The 14,165-nt window shown below is 42.5% G+C and overlaps 1 protein-coding gene across 2 annotated transcripts in view; it reads left to right on the top strand.

Moving 5' to 3' along the window:
• Positions 1-5,282: 5,282 nt before the first annotated feature.
• Positions 5,283-14,165, top strand: part of nkain2 (sodium/potassium transporting ATPase interacting 2) — a gene marked incomplete at its 3' end in the record, with an annotated part of 79,016 nt that continues 70,133 nt past the window's right edge. For both annotated transcript variants that reach the window (XM_083933622.1, XM_083933621.1), the window contains exon 1: positions 5,283-5,380. In XM_083933622.1, the coding sequence (XP_083789748.1) occupies positions 5,327-5,380 (54 nt within the window). In that variant the 5' untranslated portion in view covers positions 5,283-5,326. The remainder of the gene's footprint in view (positions 5,381-14,165) is intronic.

Below are 14,165 nucleotides of genomic sequence, written 5' to 3'. Positions count from 1 at the left end.
TCAGTTACAACTTTTGCATCGTGTTCTATTGTATACTAACACATTGTCACTCCAGGACAGATATAAAAAGCCCCGGGCACTTTAGATTAAGCAGATTTCATGCTAATACACACATCAACTCCAATGGTTGACATAATTATCTGAAACAGCAGGATTTTTTTCCTGGCCAGCACACACCACTGTCAAACTCTGTGTGTGTGTGTGTGTGTGTGTGTGTGTGTGTGTGTGTGTGTGTGTGTGTGTGTGTGTGTGTGTGTGTGTGTGTGTGTGTGTGTGTGTGTGTGTGTGTGTGTAAAAACTGAAATTCTCCAAGATGGACTAATAATGGAAACTTTGTGACTTATTAAAACTCAACAGAACAATTTAAAGGTTTATTCATCACCAACGTATGAGTAGTGAAATGCAGTGTGAGGTGCGGTAAGGGACGGTGATTAAGGGTATAAAGCATAAACCATTAATCATTTGCTTAAAAAAAAAAAGATCTAAATTGCTGCTGATTCATTTTCATTTAAAACAGTACGACTAATCAATTTCTGCAATCGTCTCAGTGCTGCTGACTTCACGTTGTGATATTATCTTTTATTTCTGCTCAGATTCAAACACACACAGATGAGACGTGTGATATATTCCCCGCCCGAGCTGACGAGCCTCTGACAATCGTGGGTCTCACCCTCAGGTGAACCGAGGCAGAAGTCCCCGAGGTCCAAGTGGTCAGAGGGCCAAATTGGTGCCGTCACCGCAGCAACCATTGTGAGAGAGCAGATGATGTGTGACAAGGAGAAAATTAGAGAGGCCATCACAGAGCCCACAGAAATGACAAAGATGGGGACGGAAGGGAAAAAAAGAGGAGCAGGAAAAGGGAGGTGGAGAGATGCTGAGGATAAAAAATGAAGAAGTTGAGTGGAACCGTGGGCGGATGGATGGATGACTAAGTAGGTAAGGTGATAAATAGAAGAGGGTATGGTTGGATGAATGGGTGGATGCTTTGACACATGGCCCCCGGGGAATCAGCTGTTATACATGCCACTGTCACTCAAGATTAGCAGCATAATTAAACTCCCGTCGCACCGCTTTGGGTTTGAATGTGTGTACGTGTGTGTGTGTGTGTGTGTGTGTGTGTGTGTGCATGTGCTTTTGTTTGTGTGTATCCGAATGGGTGTGTTGTTTCCCTGGGTGTGTGTGGGAGGGGTAGTCTGTGACAAAGATTGATGGCGAGGGGAAAGAAGGCCATTATGTTGTATAGCTAAAGCAGTGATAGCCTCTACACCTCTGTGTCTGTTTAAACTGCTGGCTATCATAGGCGTGGCACATGTGACCCCACAACACACACACACACACACACACACACACACACACACACACACACACACACACACACACACACACACACACACACACACACACACCTTTAGATTCCCACATGTAATTGCTTGTCTTTCTCCTTTCGAAAAGTATTTGTTTTTGCTCCTTAATTTGGTTAGTCTGCAGCTGTGATGCCTTCATGAACTCCAGCCACTGTGGGAACAACACAGAGCTACTGAGCGAGATTAAGTGTCATTCATATGAAGCAATCACCCTCTCAAGTGTTAACCTTAGGCTCTTCCCTATAATTGACGGATACTTGTGAGCAATTTTAATAATGCTATATGACATTTTTAGACACTCCACGCCAAATAGGTATGCAGCCTTAATAGCCGGTTATCTAGAAACCCCTCAGCCTTCAATTAGTGAATGAGAAATGAGGATAACATAACAACTCCAGACATGACTCCCCACTGAGAGAGAGAGGGAGAGAGAGGGAGAGAGAGAGAGAGAGAGAGAGAGAGAGAGAGAGAGAGAGAGAGAGAGAGAGAGAGAGAGAGGGAGAGAGAGAGAGAGAGAGAGACTTTCATTCACTATGATGGTTAAAGGCCATGTTGTTGAGCAGCTGCACGCCGACCAAAGCCACATCTCTCTCCCCGTCTATGTTTGTGTGTCTCAGTGAGTGAAAAGAGCCCCGCCGCTCCCCTGCCGAGCGGAACATCAGCCTCATCAAGTCAGCCAGAGACAGCGACAACAGGGGCGGAAGTAAGATACACGAGCCTTCAAAATAAAAGCAAAAAAAGTCCCAAAAAAGTATGTATTATATGTTCTTTTATCATATTTTTAAACAGGGGATTAAAAACTAACCTGACTTCGCCATGCGGATTGATTCCAGTTACAAAGTCGGAAAAAAAGATTATATTGTGGCAAGCCAGGTTAGCCATAATTAGCATACAAGCTGCTATCAATTCATTTTGCTGTAATTTGTGAAGAAGAAGAATTCCTTTATTAGTCCCGCGAATGGGGAAATTCAATTTTCACTCTATTATTTTTAACTTAACACACACACAGGCCTGACATACACACACATGCACAGACAGGACCTATATACATGCAACCAATGGAGAGATGTTAGAGCGAGGGGGCGTTAGACAGGCGCCCAGAGCAGTTGGGGGTTTGGTGCCTTGCTCAACAGCACTTCGGCAGTGCCCAGGAGATGAAATGGCACCTCTCCAGCCACCAGTCCACACTCCATTCATGGTCCACACAGGGACTTAAACCAGCAACCCCCGGGTTCCCAGCCCAGTCACCTGTTGACTGAGCTACTACCGCTTACAAACACTGTAGCAGCATGTCCACAGATAGATGATGGACAGGATTCTGTGCATGATTATTTAATGAGAAACAAATAATACTGAAGTGTGGGGGCGGCTGTGGGTCAGTGAAAGAGTGGGTCGTCCTCCATTTGAGAGATTGGCGGTTCGATCCCCTGGTCCACATGTCGAAGTGTCCTTGGACAAGACACTGAACCCCAAATTGCTCCCCGTGCTGCGCATGGGTGTGTAAATGTGGTGTGAATGGTTAGATTAGGTTAGATGGTATGAAGATGTCCACCGCCGTCAGTGTGAATGGGTGAATGTGACAAGTAGTGTTAAAGCGCCTTGAGTAGTCAGAAGACTAGAAAGGTGCTATATGAGTCCATAAGTCCATTTACCATTAAACAGTGTACAGCTTTCTACTGTTGATGCTGGGCACGCCATGTTGCAAGTGATCCGCGAATTTTGATTTCCCAGTTCAACTGCAATGCTACATAAGACGAACCTGACTCCGCCAGATGGATTGATTTCACATTATTCGCATTTGCTCTGCATATCCATCTGGGAACTCTCGATTGGAGATCTTTTGGGAAGAGATGAAAATACAGGTTGCTGATTGGATAAATCAGCTGTCTATCACACCTATGTTGGTGATAGACAGGCCAAATCAACCAGTCAGATCAACGAAGTGCATGACGTACTAACAGAGCGTAGAGGCAAAGTAAACAACATGTCTGTAAAGGATATTTGCTGTTTGTGTAACATGAATGTACAGATAAACTGCACAATTTCAGGTGCCCAGTGCATATTCCAACAGAAGGATCCAAGAGAAAAAAGCGATAGCGGGCGGCTTGATCAATAGCCGCCCTCATCTAATCCGCGACATATCTCCCTTCCCCCAAACGTCACATACATGCCCTTGTTTGGTAAGAGGAAATGAGGCGGAGTCAAAGTCTGACAAGATGGTGACTCCCATACGTGAGTACGATTGGATCAAGTTGAGAGAACAGACCCGACTGAGAGGCTGCGTCCATTTTTTATACAGTCTGTGCATGCTACATCATGTATGTGGAAGATGGGATGATTTCCGAGAACTCTCTTCTCGAACTCTCCACCACAAACCAAAGTGAATACCCAGATTAAGAACGCACGCGTTTCTTTTATTTTGAAAATCCCAACCGGAATAGCTATGTGGTTGCGCGGTGTTTGACTTGACAGATGGCAGGCGAGAGACGCTCCTCGCGGCTGTCTCTCTCGGTCCGTTGGTCCATCCCGGTTCCCATTGTTTCCCTCTTTTTCACTCCTTGAAGACAAACCCCGAGACGACTAACTAAACTCGGCCGCTTTTCCGCCCGCACCACCCCGTGTTACGTTACGTTTGGACACTTGGCTCGACCTGGAACCTCACGCTGTCACTCTCCACGCGAAATGTTGACACGCTTCTGTCTCTTTTTTTTTTTTTTTAAATGAATGAATGAATTGTTTTTAACGTTGTGGAGATGTGTTCGCTCTAACGGACGGAAGCAGGGACTGAACCGACCAACGGCTGACAAACGGCAGTTGTTGTTGTTGTTGTTGTTGACGGGGAGATGAACCGGAGCAGGAGCGGGACTTGTTAGCCGACAGAGACGCCGAAATCAGCCTCCAGTTTGCGGGGTGACATATCACAACATCCCAGTGACAATTTTGCTCATCTTACCGAGTGGATAAAGCACCAAATTCAGAGGAACAACAAGGAAAGACTCTGGATTAAAAACAGCAGGATTGGAGATATTTTAAATAAAAGAAAAGAAAAACGGCTGTGGTTTCGTTACAGTGTGAATGAAAGGATGCTGCCGTTACATGCCCGTTACCTCCCCTGAGAGGAGAGGAGAGGAGCTGGTCTGTGAGAGGAGGACCACTTTCACTTGTTTCTCCACCCTGAAACAAATTAGGCTGTTTCAATCGGCCAAATCCAAGTGCTGCTTAATTGGATTATTAAACAAAAGAGCATTCAATCTGGGGAATATATCCATCTAATCTCACCATCTCTCCCTGTTTGTTTCACAGCATTTCAGTGTAATTCGGTGTAATTCTGGGACCAGGATGCGACTGATCCTCGTGATTGCTGGCCTTCTTGCCTAGTAGATGATGACCGGACAAGCAGCCCTCTGTGTGGACATAACTGGAGAGTGGCTGTAACCTTTTGTTTCATTAGTGGAGGTTGGTTTTATTTGTGTCAAGAGACCCACACTATTACTAATCTGACTTCATTCTCACCAAGCAATCAAAAATGCTCCACACCACCTGATTTATCCACCCAACTGCCCTCAGTTGCAGAGGTTTGGGAAGGATTTTTATACATAACCGAGCTCAGTGGACACATCAGGAACAATTTGTGGACTTGAAACATCCTCAAGGGTCGCCCTCCATCTTCTGATCCCTGACCCCGTGTGTGCTGGGAATCCAGGGGACCACATTTCAGGCTGTTTACCTGTCAGCAACAGAGCCATTTGAATGAAGTAGTAGCCCTTTATTCCCCTGAGCTCCAGCGAGTACAGAGAGCTGCACTCTGATCGCTGAGGCCGAGCAGCGAGAGCCCTTTTCCCGGGCTGCCCGCCAACCAGACGGTCCTCCGGGGGCTTTTGGATTTTGAAGGTCCTGCTGGAGGATTTGGGAGTTTTATCCAGAGTTTCTTCCTTAGTGGATCACCGGAGAGAGGGAGCACCATGGGGTGCTGTAGTGGCAGGTGCACCTTGGCCTTCATCTGTGGCATGCAGCTGGTAAGTGTTAATTTTACTATTGATCCTATAAGGTTGTGGCTAAATGAACGGATTAATCAGGGGAAAGAGTTCACTAAAAAACAAGCAATTACGAGGAATCAGAAAACACACATCTTTACCTTGGTGACATGGAGCAGGGGATGGATGGAGGGATGGAGGGAAAAAGATGGATGATGGAAAGGTCACATTTCAGAAGTTAATAGGTGTGTAAAAGGTCATGATACAAGGCAGGATCTGGTTTCAGGGACATACTGATAAATGGCTATATTGAAAGGATGAATGGTTGTAGGTTGGAGCTCTAAGAGGGTCCTGAGAGTCCATATAGAGCACTGATGGATAGATGGAGGTGGAGAGTGACAAATGGAGGCAGTGGAGGTAAAGAAGGGATGGATGGCCGGATGGCAGATGGTTCGAGGTACTGGGCAGGTACATGTGATTTATTGGAATAGATGTATGGATGGATGGAGGGAGGAGTATAGCTGATATTATTCTCTGATTCTCCCATCAGCATCTGTGTCAATGTAAAGTGGTGCCAGGCAGGAAGGAAGGATAAGTGTAGGCATTTGATGACGTGCAAGTAGGAACACAATTGCTGTCATTAGTACGGACGCGTAAATGCATCACATTAAAAGGAAAACCTCATTTACTGTAGAACTCTAACAATTATATGAAGCAGCAATTTGCCTGGTTGATTTTTTATAAATGTAGATGATTTTCTGTCAGGTCAAGAAATGTCAAGGAAATCTACAGCACATTCAGAGTTTAACAGTATTCGTATCATATGGAAAAACCTTTTTCAGATTAGTTCTTACCAGCTGTTTCCACTCTCTGAGTCTTCCCAGATATTCCCATAACGTTGCTTCATCTCTGGATAGCATGAAACATGGCCAGTGCTAGCTGACATGGAAAAACAACCAAAGCGGTTAGATGACCGAGGTGACTTGTTTTGTTTCCGATTAGCAGCTTCTACTTCTTCTACACTGTTTACTGGCGGATTTAAGCCATGCGTGCTCTCTAGCGCCAACTTCTGATAAAACTAGTCAGCCCGTTGATGGAAACACACCCAATTCGAATTATTATTTTTTCCGGACATCTCAAAAATTCGTTCAAAATGAGCTTGATGGTTAAAGGGAACACAGCTATTAACGTTACATGTCCTAATAAAGTTGATACGGCGAACATGTTAGCAAACAAATACCCACTTACAGAACATTAACAACTTTTAGCATTCATTTGGATTTGTGTTTCTGGCCGATGTAAGAATGTAACTGTTATGTTTTGTTCTTCACCAGACCCTGAGGGAAATATCTCTTAAGCCATCAATCACAAAGTAGCCTTGTCCTAAAGCATACCCCGCTTTATCACCTATTTTACTCTAAATGGGGCCATACTTTACAAAATAAAATACGATTTCAAGTCTTCTTCAGTGCAGCATGATGTCCTGCTGGATTGAAGAATACTTAAAACTAGCTGAGACCATAAATTCATTATGAACGTTTACTGAGGCAATAAATCAGATGAAACGTATGGTAATTTTCTCATAGACTTCTATCTAATCTTATTTCTTATACGTATAATCTTATAAAGACTTTTTTTTTTACAGCCAGTGATGCAGGTTTAAGTCACTTACATTCTTTTTATAATACAAAAATATTGGCTTTAATACAAAATACAAATGTCTGCTGTTTTGGATGCTATCATTACTCTTTTTTGTATAATTTCATTCTTATTATAAGATCCTCACCTTGTCTACACATGACCAAAGGAGCGTTAGCGTGCATAGTGTCAAGCAAGAATAACAGCTGAAGTTGTAGAAATAAGCCCAGTCTCTTGAGGCCACCCTGGCGGAAAATGAAGGACATCAGTAGCACAAGCAGAAGCAGAACGGGGAGGTTTAGGCCAAGTTGCACCACTCACCACAAAATGAGTCCTGCTTTTCTCGAAATGCAACAGTCTTGGAGGATCTAGAAGTGTTTAGCATAGAGAAAACTGAAGATGTACTGTAGTGCAGAATGGGACATTGTGTGTGTGCATTTCCACTGAGGCATTAACATGAACAGAAGTGCTTGTGCCATTCTCAGCTCATGAAGTCATGAATACAGTAAGTACGTGTAAACTGAAGACGTATTGTCATGGTGACTAGGAGCCTGTTACAGACACCATGCGTATATGTATGTATATATATATGTGTCTGCATGCGTGCGTGTGTGATTGTATCTAATATAGCGTGGGATATTAATGTGTATGACTGTCGTGCTTGTAAAAAGTCCATTATGCTGGGAAATTGGACATTGCTATGAATATTTTCATTATTTTTTAAAACCCTGTTTTGGACGCGGGCATGTTTACAGTACAATGCCAGTGAGATTGCCACATGTGCTGTACATACATAAAACACACCATTGTGCTGTAAATGGGGATGCTGTGTGTGTTTCTAATAAAAAGAACTGAGGATCTGTGAGTATGTGTGTGCTCGTGAATGAGATGCTGTCACAGTGATAGTCATTGTGTCTAATGCGGTGGAACTAATGCTATGCCATAGTCAACGACATGTTTTGCTCTGTTAACTGTTGTAATAGCTAAGCCAGCTGATACCACCACTAGCTGAGCTGCAGGTCTAACATTACTGTATGTTACTGCTTGGCTATGCACAGTTAGCTCTATAGTTGCAGCCATTTTGACAGAAGCTTCCTGATGGGGAAATCTTGACAAAAAACAAAACAAAACACCATTTCTCCACATCGTAAGGATGTAATGATTAAGATATTAACCTCCTGTAGTGTAATTGCTGTCGTTACCTGCAGGAAACCCCATTTCCCACAATCCTCTTCGTTAAAAGCAACCTAACGGACCACAAATTTCACTGCTTGCTCTCCGCGCAGCCCCCTGCTGGAGGTAATTGTTTTTGTTTAAGCTTCCACCTTATAGTGGACCGGGCAGAGCAGAAAACAAAGCTGGTCAGTGTGTTTTATGTGGTGGAACTGACATCTTATGTAACTCTTAACAGCAGTGTTTCCTCCTGCTTCATTAGCGAGCTAAATTGGTGAGATAGCGGGATGTCCCTGGAACTGAGCAGAGATCAGTGGTCCAGGTTGGAGATATTTCTGCTTTGCAGCTGACGTCACAGCGTGTAAAGTATAATCAGTCCCACCAGGTGAGACTCAGCTCGCTTGTGATCCAAATTAGAGTAAATGTAGTGTTCTCCAGTGTGCTAGGCTAATTAATTACCTTTAAGGTTACCAGTTTTAAGGTGTCTAAGCACAGCTCACCCAAGCCCCCACGACAGCAACTTCCTGGTTTATCCAACACGGAAGTGCCAAAAACTGCAGTTCTCTTAGTGTCCAGTTGAAGCAGTCTGCACAATAGAGCAGATTCTCATTGACCCCCATGTTAAACAGGCTGTTTTCACATAATTATAATAATCATAATTAAATCTATTTAAGATGCAGCAGGAGGATTAGGGCTGTAAGGGTCGGTGTTTTACAGTCTACGGGCATGGTACTGTGTTGAATATCAGTTTAAATCAAAGATCATAAATCTCTGCTAGAGACACTTGACTCCCACTTGCGTTTATCTAGTGACATGTTCTTGACATGTTAGCCTAGCTCCTGGAGCTAATGTGAGCTAATGTGGCTAATTCTGTATACGTCACCCAGATGGCCGTATGTCCCTCCCCCCAATGTCAAATCAATGTCTCTTTTTGTTAAGAGGAAATGAGGATTGGATTAAGTTGAGAGAACGGGCCCTGGAGGAAAGGCTACGTCCATTTTTATACAGTCCATGAGCTTGCCGTATTCGTGCTGACTAATTTAAAATAGTTATTTTCTTTGTTCCTGTAGAAGCTTTTGGTTTCTGTTCATTTCAATGTCATTTCAGGCTTCAACTAATGATTGTTTTCATTATTGATTCATCTGCCACGTATTTTTGTCAATGAATCAATTAATCCTTGAATCTACGGGTTAAAGCAATAATGGTTAATCGGCATCCCTACGATGAAGCCCTTATTTTGACTGACAAACAGTCTAAAACTCAGTGATTTTTACCATCACATCAGAGAAAAAAACAAAATAAATCAAATCCCCACAATGGAGAAGTTGAAGTCAGAGAATATTTGACCCTTTTGCCTGGAAAAATGACCGTAACAGTTAATTGACTCTGATTGTTGCGGGTATCTTGTCAATCAACCAATCGACTAATAGTTTGAGCTACATTTGAAAGGCTTTTGGGCTGATCCTAAATTGAGACATGTCTGAGTGGGAAACGTGATTGGATGATTGGCTCAAGTACTGCAATCATTTGATTTGGTCCTCCCACTCTAAGATAAAGAGTGTATATAGCTTTTGTTAAATCAACATTTACTCATCCCAAAATATGTTTTTCCAGATTTTGTGGCCGGGTGCAGTCACTTCCTGCTGGCTTGTCGTCACTGAGATATTTTTCACTCACTCTCTCTCTCTCTCCCACACACACACACGCACACGCACACGCACACGCACACGCACACGCACACGCACACACACACACACACACTGATGCCTCACCTTCTGCGCCGATGTTTGCGGTCTTTGTTGCTGTACCATTATATACCCACACCAACTGCTGTCACAAAGACAGTGGCAACTAATGACCTCACTCCATTGGATGGTTCAGCAGAGCTCGTGCAGACGGTCGGTGGGTGTTTATATCGACAGAACGTTAAATATGTTGTTGGTGTGTAAGTTAATTGAATGCAGTGAATGGAGTATAATTACAGCTTTGCATCACAGCATAGTGCATAATTACGACCAGATAATAATTCATGACCCAATAGCGTATATAGTAATTGATCTTTCAATAAAACACCAAATATCAGATCTCTGTTTTAGCTGGCAGTGGGAAAAAAAAACCCATTTGGTAATTAAAATTTCTTGGAACTAATTTTCAGAAACATCTCCTGTCATAACCCAACTGTAAAAGATGAAGATTGTATGATCAATGATCAACTGTACCAAGGTTGGACACATACAGGGGCCATATGCTGTCAGAGACACAGTGTTTGTCTGTCTGTGGCAGTACATTTCTGTGACATTTCCGCCACTGAGGGACATAATGAATAATTTACCACATGGAAGCTGCGACATGAATGCAGAAATTGTATCCCCGCATGTGTGCCGTGTGTGTTGGCTGATTACAAAACATTCATGTGCAGTCATTCAAACCCAGGAGTCAATTCTCATCTAAGATGCATTTCAGTCGGAAAAAAAACATTGCTTTTTTTAATGTGTTTTCCAGAAAGACAGTTAAAAGATGTTAAAAAAAGATTTACTGGTGACTTTGGGTTATCAATGTCCATCGTATTGGTTTGCAAAGTGGTACGAATTGCCAATTTAAATTCTGGTATTGCAGTTTTGCAAAAAAAATTCTCCCACTCCCATGTGATTTTATGATATTCAGCCACAGTTATTTTGATATGTGCTGGATGTGCAACACGCTGGTGATTCTTCTTAATTTAGAAGCAAATTCACTTTGAGACTACTTTGAGTTGAAAGCAAACTGAGCTCATGCGCTCTACCGCCAAACATAATCTTCAGACCTCCTTCCTCGTCGCCACAACTCAATGAGATAAAAAGGCTTTGCTATCCTCTATGTACAACACCACTTTCAACAAGAGCCACATGCAATCCCAGTTCTAGTCTATAGATTTTCTGTCTCTTTTTCTTTTCCGCAGTCTCTAATTTGTCAGTTTCTCTTTCCCCAGGTTTCTGTCTTTTTATATATATACGCCCACTGTCTCTGTGTATGTCTTTCTTGCCCTTTTCATTTCTTTATCTGTCTCCAACCCTTCTCTCTCTGTCTGTCTGTCTCTGCTCTGAGGCCATCACACCTTAGACGCTGCCTTGACTGGCAATCTATTTGACTTGTTTAAACGGTCTGTACACAAAACAAGCTTTCACCCACTGGTCCTGTATAGTTCAATTGTGCAAAATCAGTCCGACATCAGACCTCGAACATTGTAGATCTGCCCAAGCTGCATTCTTATTGTTCAGGTCGTTCTCTGTGATGAAGGGGGATAATATAACATATACTGCACTATACTGGCGTTCGGCTGTCAATAAAATACAGTGTCTTGAAAAGTGCTGTTTTTTTGAGAAATTGCTGATGAATGCAGGAAAAGGTGGTTTAGAGGCAATGGGCACTAAAAAACTCGGAATAGGCATTTGTAGGAACTAGTGTTGAGATTTTGTACCCGTTGGGTGCATGTGTTTTTACATTTTTATAACACTTTTGCTCATTGACTGTTGACTGTTCACAACTCCTTAAGTTGGCTGGCCTTTGTTGCCACCACCTGTGCTTTTGAACAACCAATAACCAATGTCTGACTGCTAAACGGTGGTAATGTCCGGGGGCAATCGATAATAATCCTTACTAGCATGTTTATGGTGTTTTGGAAGTTTTTTATATAGTAGCCGTGCTAATCATCTAGCAGACTATCGCTAGCTTTCAGCCGCTATGGGGGGACAAAGACCTTGAGAGGTGCGTCAAGAAGAAAGGAGGGGGAGTTGCAGTGCTTGTGAACAAAAGTTGGTGTGACTCCAGGCCCATTAGCGTTAAAGAAAGCGTCTGTAATCCCGGGTATCGAATTGTAAGCCTAACCCTAACCCTCTCTGTCCATATTATCTGCTGAGGTTGTTTACATGTGCCATCTCTGTTATTTAATATCACAATAAGCCATGGTCGCACAAGCACCGTCGCCCACTCTGCCATCACTAATTTACAGACTCTACTCTCTGTCTACCTAATTGTCAGAAATGTGTAGAGTGCTCCTCTTTATTAGGTTAATTAATGTGAAGTTAATTTATTGATGAATTAATGAATGTACCTCTGTAGGCTTTAGTGTTCTTGAAGTGTTCTTGTACTTTATTTGTTAAAACCCATAAAAGGAATAGAAAAAAGGAATGAAAGGAATAATGTTCAAGTTTACCTTTTGAAGCTGTGCAGTTGAAACCACACATACAGCAGATTCATAATAGCTTCTACAAACCTTGCTAGTTAATTTTATTTGCAGGTGCCTCCAAGGCACAAACAGAACAACAACAGGCCAATCATCCTGTACCAGGAAAATGTAGTTAAAGTGCAATAGTTTTTGCAGTGGTGCAGAAGTATTTCTGCTGCAGACTTATATCTTAAGTGGCTGAACTATACCAAAACAATTACAGTGATATTGACAGTCAACCTCAGTAGGAGATTTTGGGTTTATTTCTGGGCAATGTGCTGTGGAGCTGTGATACACATTATCTTAGGTCAGACAAATGGTTCGGCTCTGTTTAAGCTAACAGATATTTTTAATTACGCTGTCGGAACTGCTTCCTCTACTGACACAGATTAAAAGTACTCCTTCCCTTCTTTGTTCTCAGCATCGACTTATTTCGCTGGAGTTCTTTTTAGTTTCAAACACCAAATAATGTACCAAAAAGTGTAATTAGCTGTAAAGTTCAGAAATGATCACAAATGTCTGCAAATCCATAAGTTTCTTTGCCGTAGTTGGCTTGTTCCACTCATAACTGAATAAAACTGTTGACTAATCTTACCCATAGAAGATTAGTCAACGCTAACTATAGGCCCGGTCCAGATGTTCTTTCTGTATCACATCTTCATTTTACTGATACTGTCCAAGATGTTGTTGAAGTTTTAACATCTGGAATGTTGTGATACTGTATGAGGGGAAAATTGTGCCCGACCGGCTGTTGGGTTGTAAATGTGGCACATATTTGCTGTGCTGAAGAAAAAAAAAAAAAAAAAAAGCTAAAGCAGTCCATCAACATGCTGTCAGCAAACAGCACATAATTCTCCACAACCTGGAGTCTTCAAGTTCAATCAATACATTAAAGTTTGGAAAAAGACCAACTTTTGCAATGGGGAATGTGCACTAAGGTGTATTTTATGCTGGATAATGTCCAAGGACTGAGCAGGACAGCCTATCAGCCTGCCAGCTTGGAGGTGACAGTGCCGCTGCTGATGACAAGGTCTTTCACAGCACATCTGGAGGTGACAGAGCCTCCCCCTTCAGCAATTGATCAATGGTGGCGTAGATAGAGTAACGGAAGTGTGTAGTTAGGCATTTGAGCCCTACTCTTAGCTTCCTGGTATCATATTAAAGTGAATGAGTGGCTTGTGCTATTATGCTAGCCTATGATCCATTAGCATCTGTAAACGTTTTCCCATACAGACGTTTTCTTACTGACAGGATCAAACATTATCCTGGGTTTTCTGTCCATATTCAGAGCTAAATTTATATCTGTAATCTATTCCCCAAAGATCACCTCACCAGCTTTTTTTTCTTTGTAAAGCCTTCTCATACATGGCAACTTTCCTCCCTACATGTTTTCTTTTTAATCGTAAAAACAGCGTGAGTGTTTTCTTCCAGTAGTGATTGTGGCGTGTCGAGTAACAGCATTCAGAGGCTCGCAGAAAGGGTGCAAAACCCTAATACTGTATCAACTCACGCTGTCACCATAAAACAGTCTGCAAGTAAAACTGTGGAAGAGTGCAATCAGTAAAAAGTGAAATCTTTATGTTTGAGGTGGAAAAGCTAACTCAATCTATATTCTTTCACAGCTCAACGCAGGTTTTAAATTGAACCTACACAGTGGGATTATTTTGTTCGACGCATAGTGTGTAGTCATGCCTCTATGTGTGGCCCTACACTGTACTGACACAAACAATGTTATTTTTCACTGAATAGTGTGATTGCAGACATATTCAGACACATAATGTGTTGGTTTAGACAGGCATTTGATTTGTGACT

The sequence above is a fragment of the Echiichthys vipera genome (assembly GCF_963691815.1).
Source record: "Echiichthys vipera genome assembly, chromosome: 19".
Lineage (NCBI taxonomy): Eukaryota > Metazoa > Chordata > Actinopteri > Perciformes > Trachinidae > Echiichthys > Echiichthys vipera.
Note: the sequence above shows the minus strand (reverse complement) of the source record. Positions and strands in the feature narration are given on the sequence as shown.